At 33.6% G+C, this 17,267-nt stretch overlaps 1 protein-coding gene across 1 annotated transcript; it reads left to right on the top strand.

Annotated features, from left to right (window-relative positions):
* Positions 1-6,987: 6,987 nt before the first annotated feature.
* Positions 6,988-16,441, top strand: LOC106110287 (neurochondrin homolog). Its single transcript, XM_013292052.1, has 6 exons — positions 6,988-7,202; positions 7,576-9,726; positions 11,158-11,328; positions 14,414-14,498; positions 15,812-16,034; positions 16,156-16,441. Exons 1-6 carry the CDS (start codon positions 7,103-7,105, stop codon positions 16,321-16,323), a joined length of 2,898 nt encoding a protein of 965 aa, XP_013147506.1. The 5' UTR covers positions 6,988-7,102; the 3' UTR covers positions 16,324-16,441.
* Positions 16,442-17,267: the final 826 nt, after the last annotated feature.

Here is a 17,267-nt window from a genome sequence, read left to right as displayed (position 1 = left end):
TTTGGAGCGCAAAGCGCGGACGTTGCGAAGTAAAACGTGGCCCCTTTGTTCACGAGACATATTTATTAGAGCCGTCCTGAAAGCGTGTGAAATGATGTGGACGTAATGTTAGTCACAGGACTCTTTCGGCTTTATTGACTTTTATACTTTACTTTGTACTTTTCTTATGATTTAACAATACTTATCTGCTTTTGAATTGTTCAATGTATTTTTGGAATATATCTATTTATATTAAATTCGAGTGAATTGTACGTATAGGAGTGATCTCTACTGTTTATAAGCCACTGGAATTGACAATGGTGATCTATAATAACATCATCTGTACTATCTATATTTGTATATATCTATCTATGCTCTATACTAATATAATAAAGCGTAAACACACTACTTTGTGGTGCAGGATGTCAGCAATCACAACATATTTTTGAATAATTCTCTCTTTATTAAAAAGCCCTACACTTACGACACGCTTTAGGCTATATATTTTCATTCTTTTAAACTTAGGGGGGTTAATACATTAGAAAAAAAACAATCATGTGGGTTGCAATTGCATTGCAATTGAGAATTTGACAAATTTAAACAATAATATAGAATATTCAAAATTTCAGGCAGATGAAGCCGCACGTTAACAGCTAGTGTTGTAATAAATTTGTTTTGTTTGTTGAAATTTACATTTAAACCGTTTTCTCAATTTCCCTCACAAAAGAATAAAGTTTAATATTGGTATTTTAAATCTTTCATTGTGAAGGTTTTGTTTTATTCATTCCCGTTTAATAAGTTGCACAAATAATGAGTATGAGTAGCGTTGTATTGACAATAGAGATGGAATCACAAATATTAATTCTGTATACCGCACTTACATTCGGTTTGAAAGCGTATATTTATTTAAGCAAATTAATTTGATTCCTGCGGAGATTTTAATGCATCATATCGCAAATAATGCGATTGTGTTTCTGTTAACATAATTACGTTACGTTGCATTATTAATAAGATTTTATAAAGTGTCTGTCACAAAATAATTTTATAAAAAAAAAGAAAAAATGTCAATGCACTTACCAAATCTTTGATAGTTTATCGTTGATCTTGTTACTTTTTTTTATAACATAAGGTGGCAAACGAGCAAGCGGCCACATGAATCCGCCAAAACGGCGAAGCGTCCGCTGCCTATAGACATCCGCAATCGCAGATGTGTTGCCTATCCTTATACGACGGAGGAGGAGACGCATATAAAGAGGATATTTCCCCTTCCTATGCATCTCCTCCACCGTCAAATCCACTTCCCTTCCCATCCTCTTCTTATAAGAAAAGAGTGGTAAAGGGAAAGGGACTTACATTAGGCCTCCGGCACCACACTCATCAGACGAAACACGGAATTGCTTACATTTCACGCCTGTCTTCTGTGTGGTCGTGGTATGACACCGGGCATGCCGGCCCATTCGTGCTAAGATGTTAAAGCGGGCACTACCACTGAAAAGTTACTGCTTACACAAAGCGTTGGCCCCCACGTAAAAAAAAGTATCTCACCATATTTTCACTTGCACAACATTAGACGTCTGTTAAATATGGTGAAGGAACACAAATAAGAGTTTTTTTTCTTTACATTCACTTTGTCCATGAAAACTAGATTGTATCTGTAACCTTTTATCTCATTGCAAATATCTACCCGATACCACGAAGTTGTAAAAGAGAATATATCATGTAATTTATAGCTCAGGTATAAAATTTTGAACATGCGTTTTAATCTCAAATAACAAAATACCCAACAGCAAGGTGGGTAGTATTAATTTCGCTTTAACAACGCCGATCCGCACAGCTTAGAAGTTTATAATGAGGTCCCCAACCGAGCTCACCTTACCCTACCTATCCTCTACCAACCTACAGAGAGCTCGAGACAAATTTACTACGCAGCAAATGCCCATTTTACCCTTGGTTAATATGTTACAGAGGGTAAAATATTGATAGAATTTTCTTAACATTTTAACTGCCGTAATATAAGTAGGCAAGTGGTCATTTACGGTCGCGTATATCTAACGTGATTAATAAAAGTATGAGATTGCTAAATGTAAAAATAAATTCACAATCGTTTTGTTGTTATACTTCTTTACACGGGAATGGAATTTCTGAACAAATGAAATCAGTTATTTTTTAATCATAAGGTGATTTATGGCATAAAAATATTCTTCATTAAATTCATAATTGTATTTGAATTATAATTTTATTTATATAAAGGCAAAATCCAAAAGGTTGTTTGAATTGAAGCATTCAGTGTCAATAATGTCCCTCGTAATTAGTATTTGCACAACTTATTTACATTCCGACCATGACGGCGGGAACTGTTGCCTGTTTTACTCTTATTTTTAATCTGTATTTAACATGGAAACCTACCTATGTAGATATCAATACTATTATAATAAAGCGTAAACACACACTTCTTTATCTAAATTCAAAATTTAAACTATTTGTTAAACGTTTGGAATGCCATCTTTTTGATAATAGCCCATGAATAGAATATTTTATTTATATACAATATATTATGCATGTATGTATTTTATGTAATTTTACACAAAAAAAAATGTCAAAACTATCCTACACTCCACTACGACACTCTACATATGTAATTTGTAAATCTAACCAGCGCACCCGCGGACAAACCAATTATATGGTTTTTGCGGGGCCATATTTATGCGTGTTTTTAATTTGTTTTTATGTAATATATTCAATAAATAATAATAAATAATTGTTGCCTAAGATATCAGCAATCACAGCATATTTTCGAATAACTCTTTTTTTTTAATAAAAATTCCTACACGTATATCACGCTTTAGGCTATATATTTTCAGGCCGTTAAACTTAGGGGTAAATATTTTGGATAAAAACCCTGATGTGGGAAAGTGACCATAAGTTGTTGCCAACATCAAGCAAGCAAGGTTGCCATGGTAAGGTAATTGGTGTTTTGACATTTGCAATTGAGAATTTGACAAATATAAACAATAAAATAAAGTTTTTATAATTCCATGCGGGTGATGCCGCACGGAAACAGCTAGTGTAGATATAAAATATATTCACAAACGTAACAAGTTATTATACTTATTGCCACGCATAGTCAATAATTGGCCACTAGAAAAGCTTCCTTACTTAAGTGTAACGCCAAACTTCTGTTTAACAATAACAAATGTTGTACAAATCTTTTTACTCACAAAGTGACGTAAGCATTTGTATTCAGAGCGCTGAATGCCTGGTAATAAGGCAACAGCTTCACATCGAAGTTACCCTAACACACTTGTAGTTAATAAAGGCACTTTGTTCAGCGAACGCCAGTCAGCAGATGTTCTCATAACGCGACTTCAAGTGAGCAATATTTTTTACTGCGACTGTATTTATTACCCGGCTGAGAGGAATGAAATGTCATATAATATGTAATTTCCTATTGCATTATATTCCTACAAGCTGTTGGCCGCGACTTCGTACGCGTGGTATTAGAAAACACACAAACTATATAAATTACAAAAAGCTACGTATCCCTCGGGAACCGGACATTTCTCGGAGATGAAGCTTATCCCATGTGTACTCCAGACTTTGTTTTATATCTGTGTCAAATTTCAATAAGATATGTTGAACCGTTGCAGAATGATCGAGTAAACATTAGAAAAATAAATTAATTAATTCCACGGGAACCGTAAATATTCCAGAGATAAAAAGTAGCCTATGTGTTCTTCCAGACTATGCTCTAAACCTGTGCCAAATTTCATGGAGATCCGTTCAACCGTTTAGGCTACAAACGCTAACAAACATCCATCCATCCATCTATCCACCCATCCATCCATCCATCCATCCATCCATCCATCCATCCATCCATCCATCCATCCATCCAACCATCCATCCATCCATCCATCCATCCATCCATCTAAACTTTCGCATTTATAATATTAGAAAGATTGTATTATACTAGCTTTCGACCGGGACACCGTCCGCGTGGAATAAAAAACAAAAGTAGCCTATATGTTCTTTTAGATTCTCTTCTACGTCTATGTCAAATTTCAGCGAGATCTGTTTAGCCGTTTAAGCTTCAAAATCTAACAAACATCCATCTAAATTTCGTATTTATAATATTTGTATGAAGTATGATTACTAATATACATTTGAAGTAAGGAAGAATGGATGTATGGATGGATTTTATTTTGTGGTTTGTAACGTAACCTTAGAACTACTGAAATTTCGTATACATATAAAGACTACAGTTTGGTAAAGCGCATATTCTACAGTATTTTTATATTTTATGCAGACGAAATCGGTTGATATATATTTCACTGCCACAATCATTTATTGCTCTACTTAAAGGAAGGTTTTCTTAAGTATGTTTTTGTATAAACTTGTATTTATTTCAAATCGTAATCTCCTGTAGCTTAAACTAATCGACACGTTTAGAACATCATGCCATTTTGTGTATATTAATTTGCGTTTTTTTGGCCTTTATGAAAACATGTTTTTAAAACGGTATTGCATTTTTAAACTTTTACGCTGTCGACAAAATAATGAACGTCCAGAAAAACACAGTCATCAAAAACAAATAAATTGGTCGTTGGAATTTTCACGGATAAGTGTTTATTGTTAATTTTAACATAAAAAAAGTTACCTTTCAATGATTTACTTTTAAAGATGAACATGATTATGATTCAGAAAACTATACTAATATTATAAGAGGAAAGATTTGTATATTTGTATAATATATATTCAATTCACGTAATAACTGCTGGGCCGATTTCAAAAATTCTTTCATCATTAGAAAGGTGAATTATCTGTGAGCAACATAGGCTATATTTTTATAATTTACGTCGGCGAAGTTGCGAGCAGCAGCTAGTTTGATAATATAGGCGATAGAGATTTTAACACATTCCTTTGGTGAAGGAAAACAATATGCAACCAGCATAAAATCAGCAACAAACAAACCGCACTGAGCCGGCGTGGTTAAAACCTCGTCACTCCTAACATACATATATGTAGGTTCGAGACTCTCCGTGGGAAGGGACCAATAGAACCAGACTATAAGGTTTCTGGTTGTGCATTGATGTGCTTTCTGGCAGCCATATATTTTCCATAATACAGATAGATGTTTATATTCATTCTTACTAATTATACAGATGAAATTCAAAGATCGCGTCACAAGTGAAGTGTGCATGCGCCTTGCTCGTTACCCGCACAGCTGGTGGCGTAACTTTAAGTAAATACTGTTCGCAGTTCGTTACGTCCAAATTGAATATAACAAGCGAATTCGTCTCCGATGCCCTCTATCCTCAAATCCAGAGGAATAGTCTTAAATGCATATAACTGTATTAAATGTATTAGAAATAGAAATTTTGCCACCGTCTCTACAACAATAATCTATTCTTACTATAGATTTAATTGTTTAGATTCCTTCTTCTATAAATAAATTAACCGTCTGTCGAGTTGGAATTCGTTCCTTCAAGTCGTGGTTTTATCAAGTGTATAAACAACACTTGGAAACTTAGCTTTCAACTGCGAAACAATTTACATATAATACAATTAAAACAAAACACGGTCAGTCAATCAGAAGAAAGTTTGTGAACGACGTCGGACGTACGCCTCTCCTCCAATGACTCTCTTGCACCGACACTGAAAGCATGTTATAGACTTGACGTGATTCCATTACGTTTATAAGCGAAGTTTCGAAAGACAGCTTTACGTATTACTTGATAAATGTCATTAAAACTTTATTAGGGTGTAGTGGCCCCTTTACGTCTTGTTTCAATCCAATAAATGTTTTAACAGTAGACAAACTGCACATTTTATATTGAAAATCATTAATTTAAAAATATTTTCGGTGAAATGATGTTTTTGGCAAAAGAATGTAACATTAGCTATCCCTGCCATACAATCACTACATTTCAAATTATAATTTTCATAAAATAATTAAAAAAATATATATGAATTAGCGTAATGTCCGTCATGTACAAATTTAACGTTCAACGAGATATGAAGTTGTTCTTTTCGACATTTTATCTATGTAAAATATGTAAAAGTTTTGTATTAAAATTATATGAAAGAAACTTCTAATATCTTATAACTTATTAAATCTATTTTATACATTCAATCCAACGACCGTGCTTTTCTCTTAATATGATGTAAACGAATTGGGTAACTTTTGTTCATGAAATTCAAATTGGAGCAGCTGTTTTCAGAGCGGGTTACGCTTACCTGATTAAAGTTTCGTCTGATTTATTTTCAACTGTTTTGTTAAGTTTGGCACATACAAAAAATGTTTATAACATATCTATTTGACAAATACGTTTTAATTATATAATTTTAAAAGTCCCCTGGGTTAATAATTTATACTAATGGCTATGTGAACATTTTACAACTATGAATTTAGCAGTTAGAATAACATCGTCTGACTCACTTTAACTAATTTTGTACTTAACAAATATAAGTATGTTAAGTAAATCAAGCAGATGTATACGTATTGTATGATACGTTTTATTATTAACCGCGAAGAAACAACTAGAAAAGCTGACAAATGGAAGTTAATGAAAATGCCACGAGCACTCCGCGCCTACTACCTATATTCTATTCATCGATTGTTCAATTCGTGCGAACTAAACTAGGTTACTAATTCAGAAGCATACAGATTTTTAGAAATCACCATTGTTTTATTTAATTAAAAACATAAAACATAATATGGATAAGCATTAGATTTTTTTACATTGTCACTTGTCATTATCTTTTTATTAAGGTCTAATGTAAAGTGTATGTAATTTGCGATGTTATAATTGTTGACTAATTATCGTGGAGTAAAACTATATTGTGGTCATCTTAGTTCTCACTTTTTTAATATATTGAATAGTGCCATCTAGGTGTATTCATCGATAAGAACTTGAGTCTCGTCTTTAATAAATATCGCTCCACAATAATAGATGGCGCTGAAGTTCTTTGTTTGAGTATGGATACGGAAAATTTTAACTACGTTTATTACTGAGAGAGGGAGGTAAACGAGTATTATTTGACGAGTTGACGACGAGAACGGAGTGATTGACGCAACAAATTCGTATTCGTAACCAATAGCATTTCAATCAATAAATTTCGAAAAATGAATAGTGAATACGTAGAAAATTGTGATGTTTCGGCTATATTTTTTGATTTAGACAATACATTAATACAAACAAGAAAAGGAGACAGCCGAGCATGCAATAAGGTTTGTATTTTCATTTTATCAAAATTGTGACATTGCCACGGTCATGGGGAAGTTAGAAATGATCCACGCTGCGCGCGCTGTCATCGCACGCTTCTACGTCGTTGATATCCTACACTGTACGTTTCTTTGCTGCTTGCAGTCCGTGTGTTATATGTTCACGTTCCAGTGTGTTATAAATAGGATTTTCGTAGTTGGAGAACGTGAGCTAGACGGCCTGATTTAGATATTTTGGAAGAGAACCCGTGCTAATTATAAACGTGATGTAGACAGTGTTCGCTCGATTCAACTGCTCCCGGCTCGTCTCAGTGGACCGCGATCTGTTGCGTTTTGTGATCGTTTCGTGAAATTTGTGACAATGGACGACATACCGGAATCAATCAAAAAATGCATCCTTATAATAAACATGGCAAAAAGCGACACAGAAAAATTTGCCGCACTCTTCATGGTAACAAAACTGGTGAAGGGCAAGGATTGCAATTCTCAAGCAAGGAAAGCTTTGTTCGAAGCTATTGGTTTTAAGTTCCTGAAGAAGCTATTAACAAGTAACAACGTCGTGGACGACTGCCCGCCGTCAGTGTACAAATCGCTTGCGCTTTCTATTCTCACCACCTTTTGTAATGAACCAGAACTTGCAACTCATCCGGAAATGCTTGCAAATATACCAGTATTCTTAGACATTGTACAGACTTCAGATAATGATGACTATGATGATAATCTCATTATAATAAGCGAAGCTTACACATGCCTACAATGCATCGCAGAAGAGGAGGCTGGACAAAAGGCATTAATAGAAGTTGGAGCTATTACCAAAATGTCAGAAATTTATTCACACCAAAGTTTCCAAACTGATGAAGCTCTTAACATTCTTGTAAAACTTGTTAGTCGGTATGGCCCCGCTGCTTGGGGAAATGATGCAAAACCGTTCCATGCACTGGTCAATAAAATAGCTCTTGATTTTGCTACTGATCAATCAGAGAGGAAGTTTGAATTGGCTACAATACTTAGTGCACTTCTGTACAGCTGCAACAAGTTTATAATTGTACCTGGTGCAGCAGATGAAACTTGGCCACAAAGTATATACAGAGCTCTATATGACATACTCACCAGTAAAATTGGTAAAAACCAAAGAGACCCTGCTCTCAAACTAGCTGCTAATATCATTGAACTACTTGGAGTGGAGTGGACCTTTTTGGATGAAGAGAATCCTAAAAAATTCTTCCTTTTACTTTTGCAGTTATGTGCAATTGAAGTTAGAATGCAGCTTGAGGACAGGAGTTTCAAACAAGCATATGCAAATGCAGAATTAGTAACATCTTGCTTTATTGTACTTGAGATATCCATCAACTACATGGCCACAGATCAGTTAGATTTAGAGCAAAAGGAGAAGCAATCAGTTTACACCAGCTTCAAAGGAGCGTTTAATGCTATTGTTTCAATCCTCACTAAGGTATCTAATGACAAGAACCGTGATAAACTTCCTGACAGTGAAAAAGTTTTTGTTTGTGCAATGGTCAGAGTTTTAGTTGCATGGATTGCACAAGAAACTACAGCAATGAGGGAGCAAATCTACTCACTGATGCCATTTATGTTTACACTGGCTAATGATTCTTTTCATGCATACAGAGCAAGGAAACTTGCAGAGAAAACTAAAACCGAAGGAGAGTCTATAGATTCAGACATAAGCCTGATGGGGCAAATAGATTTACTCCGTTTAATGCTTCCTGCTCTTTGTCATCTTGTGGTTGAGGATAAGGCAAGAGACATTGTATTCAACTTGAAACAAGAAGATATACTCTATGAAGCAATGAATTTCCATTGGTCTATTGTTCATTACAAGAAGCCACCAATTCCAAAATCTGAGCGAGGCAAAGCACGAACTCAGCCAGAACCAGAGTTGGATCCTAAGGTTTTAGATGACATGAGAGATTCAAGAGCTGCTATGGTCAGCCTCTGCAATATATTTATGAATCTGACAGTTTTAGCACCAAAAGCTGTTGAAAACAGTATGCTGTTTAACACCCTTCTAAAATTTGTCTTCAACAATTTGCCAGAATTGAAAAACATACCAGAAAACCTGGTGCTTCATGGACACTTGGCAGTATTAGGTCTTTTGCTATTAAAACAACAGAGCAACAAGGTGAAGAAGAATGACTTTTCAATTTGCAGATACATTCAATCAACTATTAGGTTTTTGTGGGATGCCTACAATGTTGACGAGTCAAATGACCCCAATGCACTTGTAGTATCATTGCAATACAAAGAACATTGGAATGAAATTGCAGATTTATGGTTTTTGGGAATGCAAACAATGAGCGGAGTAATTACTATTGTGCCATGGATATCTGAATTTGCAATAGAAAGTGGATGGGCTGAAGGTATCGCTGAGATGCTTGCAAAGGTCAAAGTTGGAACATTGCCACCAAATGTTAAATCAGCTTTTGAAGATTTCCTTTGCAGATTAGTGGATTCTAATGAGAGTGTGAAGCCCGTCCTAAAGAAAGGTGGAGCTCTTAAGATGTGCAGAAACCATCGGTTAATGGAATTAGGCAAAAAGCTTTTTGGAGACTAAATTAATTGGTCTTTAAGAATTTTTTTTACTTTGACAATTTAACAGTACTTAATTTTCAATGTTCTGATGTTTGCTTTAAATTTGTGATTGTTAATGTAAATATTGTAAGTAATTGTTGTTGCATCATGCTGCTGGTAGCATTCTATTGTAAACATTAACACTGATACAAATTAATAAAGGATTTGATAACTGTTCAATGCTTGTCAATTTTATCACTTACCTAATTTATCATTCAATTAAAAGGAATCCCTTGTTAATTTAGCAGCAAGCTGAAAATGAGTCCATCGTTCTCTTTGTCCATACTTTTTAGTTTTCGAACTACTCTATTTAAACCCTTGTTATCAAAAATATCTGCTAGAAGAAAAAAATCTTATATTTATTATACTTAACATAACAAATTTTGTGTGTTTGAGAGTTGAGATTAGAATATGTAAAATTATAACTGATCATAAACAAATTTATTTTCTTTGCAAAAATTGTTTAGAACTATATTTACAAACAAATTATTTCATGTTATACCTGCTGTCAATATCAGATTTCAGTTGAAATACTGCCAAAGAACAGGTGATTGCACGAAGAGTTAAGTCCATTGACCTCATGCTATTCCTGGCTTAGACTTCCTCGCATCTGCTGTGTAGACATTTATATTGCCACAATACTTGCTTCCGTGGTAAAAAAAAACAAGAATAGTGCTCAAAGATTAAGGATTAGTGTCACTGTTGTGATCCTATTTTCAATTTATCTATAGCTATACTTATTTTATGGCTACTTGTATTATTACCTTTTTTCTACATTTGCAAACTTTGTATGAAATGAGCACGCTAGATATCTATAATTTTTCCTCCTACCCTCCCCTTAGTCATATCATACATTTCTGTATGTCTTTGTGTAATTATTTTCATGTACATGATTAAGGAATGACATGAATTTATTTTCATCATTCAATTTGGCGAAGTTACTCTATTAGATGTTTTTGTTATGACTGACATAATTAGTAAGAAAGTGCTGTGTGGGCGAAATATTAGTATTTCTAATATGTCATAATTAGAAAGATACAGTAAGATAATTATGTCATCATAGAAGAAAATATCTATACATCAGTCTTGCAAGTACTAAATAATTTTTAAATTTAGTTGAAAGATCTATTTTGTGTAGGTAGACAAGATATTTAGACAGAGTATTTTTATGCAGACAGCAAACAATTATGACTCACTTGATATTTTTTGATTATTGGTATTATTTGGTACTAAAATATAATTCGACGACTCAATGTTTTTATTAAATACCTCTCATAACAATCTCACTATACATCCCCACTGAAGGGCTGTTAGCCTACCCTAATTAAGGGTACCTCTCATAGCTATTAAATATCCACAGTTAGTGGAGACATTACACCAGCAGTATGGGCTGCCTAAAGATATTGCGTCGGAGAGCGCTGCCACATTCCTGAGGACCTTCAGAGCCCAGCCCGACGATGAGGCATACGCGTTGGATGAGTGGCCAGCTCACTTGTGGCGCAATTCGCTGCCGAAGAACTACAGGCATATCGCTAGTGAGTATATCGTCCTAAAACTTAAATGTTTCTAATATCACATAAGTAAAATTCACGATACTTCATTTTTATTTTACGTGTTGTAATACCAATATAATATTTTCATTGAATATTATCGTCCTCTTCGTCTATCCTATATACTTATACTTATTTATATCTATACTAACATAAAAAAGCGTAAACGCACTATTTTGTGTCGTAGGATATCAGCAATCGCAGTATATTTTTAAATAATTATTTCTTTAATAAAAGGCCCTAAACGTAAGACACGTTATAGGCTATATGTTTTCACGCTATTAAACATAGAGGATAAATAAATTTGAAAAAACCTTTATGTGGGAAAAGGACCATAAACTATAAGCTGCCAACATTAAGGAAGCAAGTGTCAACAATGAAATAAATTTTTTATAATTTCATGCGGATGAAGCCGCACGGGAACAGCTAGTATTTTATAAAAATAAGGAAAAAATTATGATATTATACAAATGTTACGACAGTTGGAATTCACGGTTATGTGAGAAAAGTTGGTTACCGTAAATATTCTGGAATGTACCAAGTTACTCTCGCTATGAGATGTACCCATTGTTTACAAACTTCAGATCTTATATCTGTATAAACTATACGGTGTAAATTATTTTTTATCCCAATATACATAAGGTACATCTACAAACGAGCTAACAATATTAGTTTCAATACGCTATAGTGTCCTTCAAAACATACGAAGTATTGATTGAAAGCAAAACACCCTGCGAGAGTGGTACCGAATCTCGGATATTTGACGTCATACGATCATGTAACGCCTAGTATATCTAAAATAATATTTGCCAGAATGGGATTAAACTATTGCTTGTATACGGGTTATAAAATACATACTGTTAAAAATCCATAATCCATAAAATTAGTAAACTTCCTGTCGTAGGTTCAAGTAATAAATTTCAATACAAGGTAATAATATTAGTAAATTGAGGTAAAACTTTAAGATTAGTCAACGTAAATCCCTAATTCCATAACAACCTCGAGCGTAATTGTGGACAGAAACATTCGCTTTGTACTGTATGTAAAATCTGCGAAGTCATTAAAATGTGCATCGCGTGAATTCGCGTTCTCGGCAATGCGCCAACTTTGAAAGCAAAAATTACGCTTTTACAGCCAGTAAAATTATTGCGTTTTGTACTACGATTGCAAAACAAGCTTCTATTAGCTGATATTTCTTACATTTTGGACAGTTATTCCTCTGTGTATTCCTAATATACAATTTCTTATTATCAAATGATGGGCTGGAAGGGAACATAGATTCGTCTATTTGTAAGAAACGTTCTAAGTTGTTGCACATCAATAGTCAAGCGTTTCGTTTAACGAAATTAGGTGACTGGGTGCTCGTTTGCTATTTATTATAAAAAAAAATATATCTCTTTTTGTTCAAAATGAATGAGATAGATGACAATATCGTTGCTGTACAAGTGTTATAGCGATCACACATGCGATACTTCGCTTGAATCAACTCCGACATGTTTATCCTTACAATGGTTACTCTTGTTATAAATCATATGGCGTAAAACTATTTCCTGATATCCAGAGTAGTTATTACGCAGATATTTTCCGAATTACGAGGCCGTTAAAATTCTGCTGTTGAAATGTTTTCTACTTTGTTAGATATTTCCACAAATGACTTCCTTTAAAATATAGATAGACGGCGATATTAACAATACTTGTAAATTATTTTAAAACAAGCAGACTGAACTCCAATGTGACAACGTAAAGATATCGAACATTCCGTGGTGACAACTAGGAAAACACTGAGCTTGTTGGCGACTGAGTGCCGAGACTGCAACTGAGCCCGAGACACTCCATATATTTTATAGAAATACATCAAAAATAGTTAAAAAGCCAACAATTTACACTAATTACAGTTTATAATCTATCGGATTTTTCATCCATATTGAATAAATAAATAAAAATAAAAAATAAAAATAAGATAAAAAAGCCTTTTATTCCATGCCATGGTTTACAAAAGTTTACAAAAAATTAAATGGTACATGTCTAATTATTGTCATTTATAGATTATTACATACATATATATTAGATTAGAAAAAGTAATTCGGTCATATAATGTTAAACCTTTTTCAATAAATAATCAAAAATGTCCTAAATACTATTTTTTTTTCTATAAATCATTAATCTAAATTATATTCAATTTTTTTTTTAAATCTAGATGTCATATCTTTTGCATGGACCCCTCTCAGGTGAAGGCCTCCTCCATATTGAATAACGAAATACAAACCAACTATCTAATCAGTACAGAACACGGAAACAAGACGATTGTATTCCAAGTTAATTCTACGCAAATAAACGTGATTGTTTAATGAAACGTATATACATTATACAACTTGTTTTACGTCATATTTGCTTCCATCCGTAACATAATAATAATAAAAAAACTATCAAGTTAAAGTTCAGTATCGTTTTACGAATTACATCATTATGATAGTGGATGTTGTTATCAAAAAAAATGTTTTGAGAATTCAGTTATTGAACTGTAGGTCCCGAACTGAATCCTATCAAATAATTTGAGTGATGAAAATTTCAAGCTATCATGTAGATACCTGTCCAAGGGCGATAAGACCCTAATAATATTTTTGTTAATGTCTAAAATCTGTCATAAGCGACTGTTCGATTGGCGCAAAAGCTTATACGACTGATTTTAATTTATTTAGGATTAAATTTACCTCCCACACTTTCTAAGACGCAAATAACATTGCTCCGACTGCCAGATTGATAAAGGTGACTGAAAAAAAATGTATAATTTTATTTTTCTCGGAACTATAACACGTTTTCGGCCAATGTTATAAATATTTATGACCGTTTTCCCTTGAAGTATTTTGTAAAGGACAGTTGTATCTAAAATAACAAGGTTTTAAAACAACATTAAATTTTATTGGTTAGAGTAAATTTTTAATGAACTAGCTTGAAGACCCAAGATTAACTAATTCGATTACAAAGTTCATTACGATAAGACTTTTATATACTAATGTACCTAATATAATCTGTGTGCAATTTTACATACATTATTTTTTTTTTGTTACAGAAAAAGTATCAGAGGAATGGTTAAAATTAAGATTTCAATATTTAGCTTTGACGCCCGAAGTTATACATCTATTAGAAACATTAAGGTAAGTGTGGTATTTTTTATGTTTTTACATTAATGTAATGCAGAAATATTTGATGTTGTATTATTTTTGGGTATCATTAAAATATTTCTTCATACTTTTCTATACTTCCGGCAATTTCTTTGTGCGTCTATTCTATTCTATCTATATGTTAATTTTAGCTTGATCTTGTCCAAAGACATTGCCTCTATCATTACATTCGTTCTGAGATTATAGAATTTCCAATGCATTTCATTTTTATGTGTTGACAATTTATCATCTGAGAACCTTATTTTTGTACATGTCACAAAGCAGCGGGTCAATTTTGACAACCAAAAAAATCAGTGCAACATTTAATAGTAAACTTAAATAGTTTCTGTAACGATTTTTGTGGCAAAATGTATATAATTAAATTGCCTAGTTATTAATTTAGTTTTATCGTTATATGCTCTAACAGTTGTCAAATTACGCTTGTTGCTTTGTGACAACCTTACCACAACATGCATGGTGTTATGTGGTGATTTTTCTGGAAGTCAAATGTGCAATTTTTGATTTTTCATCACATTCGAAATTAATACAAAGCCATTGGCCATCATTGGTTTATTTGTCGACAGTCATCAAGTCAATCTGCATGCCACATAATGCTGTGTTGTCAGTGCACTAGGCATTGATATTGATGTACCATGAGGAAGTCAACACCAATACGTTGTGAAAGCATATGTCAGCTTAGATTTTTTTAGGAATAAATATCTTTACGAATGCATCAACAACATGTTTGGTTTGACTTTAATCGCATGTTGCTAATAAATGACTTGTTTTTCAACAGTTCAGTTGTTGCTCAAGGAGTGACTAAACTTGGGGCGCCGCGTGCGCAACACTTAGGTATTGAATTGTATTTGTAAAATATGTGAGGAAGCACCATGGAGAAGGTAACGAATGCCTCAAAAATTTCACTATAATTATGGAGATAATTTATACCTTATTCTAAAGACGATATTATCATGACAGTTTAGTTGAAACTACTATGCTAATATTCAAATAACGGTTATAATAAAATATCTCCACGGTTATAAAAACGTTTTAAGCTAAGTCGAGTGTTGCGTTGACGGTTATTACTAAAAATTTAACGCTTTAATTGGGTACAGTCAACACGACACAAGTATATTTAAGATATCAGCATATGATTTCTATATGCCTTAACCTATTATAGTGAAAGTGTTCTTGCACGTTGTACATTTAATGTGCAAGGTCATTCGCTTCTCGTTGTATAATGTGCTGAGTTTCAGCATGGTCTCTGCCATGGAATAACAAAAGGCTGGTCGATGAATGTGGCACAGGGAGGATTACCTACTCGGTCTGATCACGAACGGGCCGTCGCGAGCCCAGTGGCAGAAGATCGATCGGCTAAAACTGAGGGACTACTTCGACTGCGTCCTGGTCTCCGGAGACCTGCCCTGGGAGAAGCCCGATCAGAACATCTTTCTAGAAGCTTGCAAGCTGCTCAACGTCGAGGCCCGCACTTGCATCATGGTTGGGGATAAACTAGAAACAGATATTAAGGTAAAAATATATATGTAATAAATCTATTTAATAACCTAAATGTCGTTAAAAAAAGTACTTACGTTTACAGTAACACTATATTTATGTTATTTTATTTATCTGTTTTTGTTTATTTTTTTAGGGTGGTAAAGAAGCCGAGTTAGGTGGCACCGTGTGGATACCGCTGCAGCAGGATGAAATGGAGTCAGATCTACCCGATTTTACCATAAACAAGGTCACCGAACTACCAGAAGTGTTGCCAGCTTCACCCAGATTGAAGCGTTTCGTTCACGTCGCTAGCGAATGTTGATACCAAAGATTTAGAAGGGTTTATGGTCTTAGTTTTTTTTTTCAATTATTATTCCTAATTTAGATGAGTTTTACAATACGAGTATACTCACACCGAGCGTATTTTTAATAAGGACTTTATGTATACATACATAAAAAAATTGACGTGGTTGGTAAAATGGATGATTTTAAATAATTTTCATTTCCTAACAAAAAATCGTAGTGAAGTAATATGGTTGTAAACAGAAGTGCTTAGTATGGGTGTACTTGTATAGTATCCAAGTGTTAGGATAGAGGTTTTTAAATGGTTTTATAATTAACCAAACACAGAGAGAATGTATTTTTTGTTATTTTTTACTATAATGACTTTAATTCCCAATTAGTGTTCATGCCATCGAAACTATTTTTGTTAATTTTTTTTTATTTTATTAGCTGTTGACATTAACAGTTACCAAGTATGGTATTTTTTTAATAATGATATATACTAGTTTTGGAAACTGGTATAATGTTTGAAAGAAAACGGTAGCAATTGCTATCTTTGTCTTCCCTTGTAGTTTTAAATGGGTGATAGCTTTTTTAATTTGCTTTTTTAAGTCATGATCTATATTTTCAGTTATTTAGAACAAATAGTCTCTAGTTATATTATTTTGTTCAACATTTAAGTACATTTCTCTTATATAAAAGTCTAGCAGCGTTGCAAATAAACGCGGTATAAATTTAAACTTAGGAATAAACTGAGTATAAGCAAAACTTGTACTAATATTTGCTTATACTCAGTTTATTCCTAAGTTTAACTTTATACTGCGTTTATTTGTAAGGCTGTAGAACTACATTCAAGGGCGGAGCCAGCTTTGGCGCCAGGGGGGGTTACATAGTCGTGGTCAAGTCAAGAGCTTGAAAAAATATCTAAATATATTTTGTCAAGACCAACCAGGTCAGGGGCGGTCATGACCCTCAAGACACCCC

This window comes from Papilio polytes, unplaced genomic scaffold (assembly GCF_000836215.1).
Source record: "Papilio polytes unplaced genomic scaffold, Ppol_1.0 DF820700.1, whole genome shotgun sequence".
Lineage (NCBI taxonomy): Eukaryota > Metazoa > Arthropoda > Insecta > Lepidoptera > Papilionidae > Papilio > Papilio polytes.
Note: the sequence above shows the minus strand (reverse complement) of the source record. Positions and strands in the feature narration are given on the sequence as shown.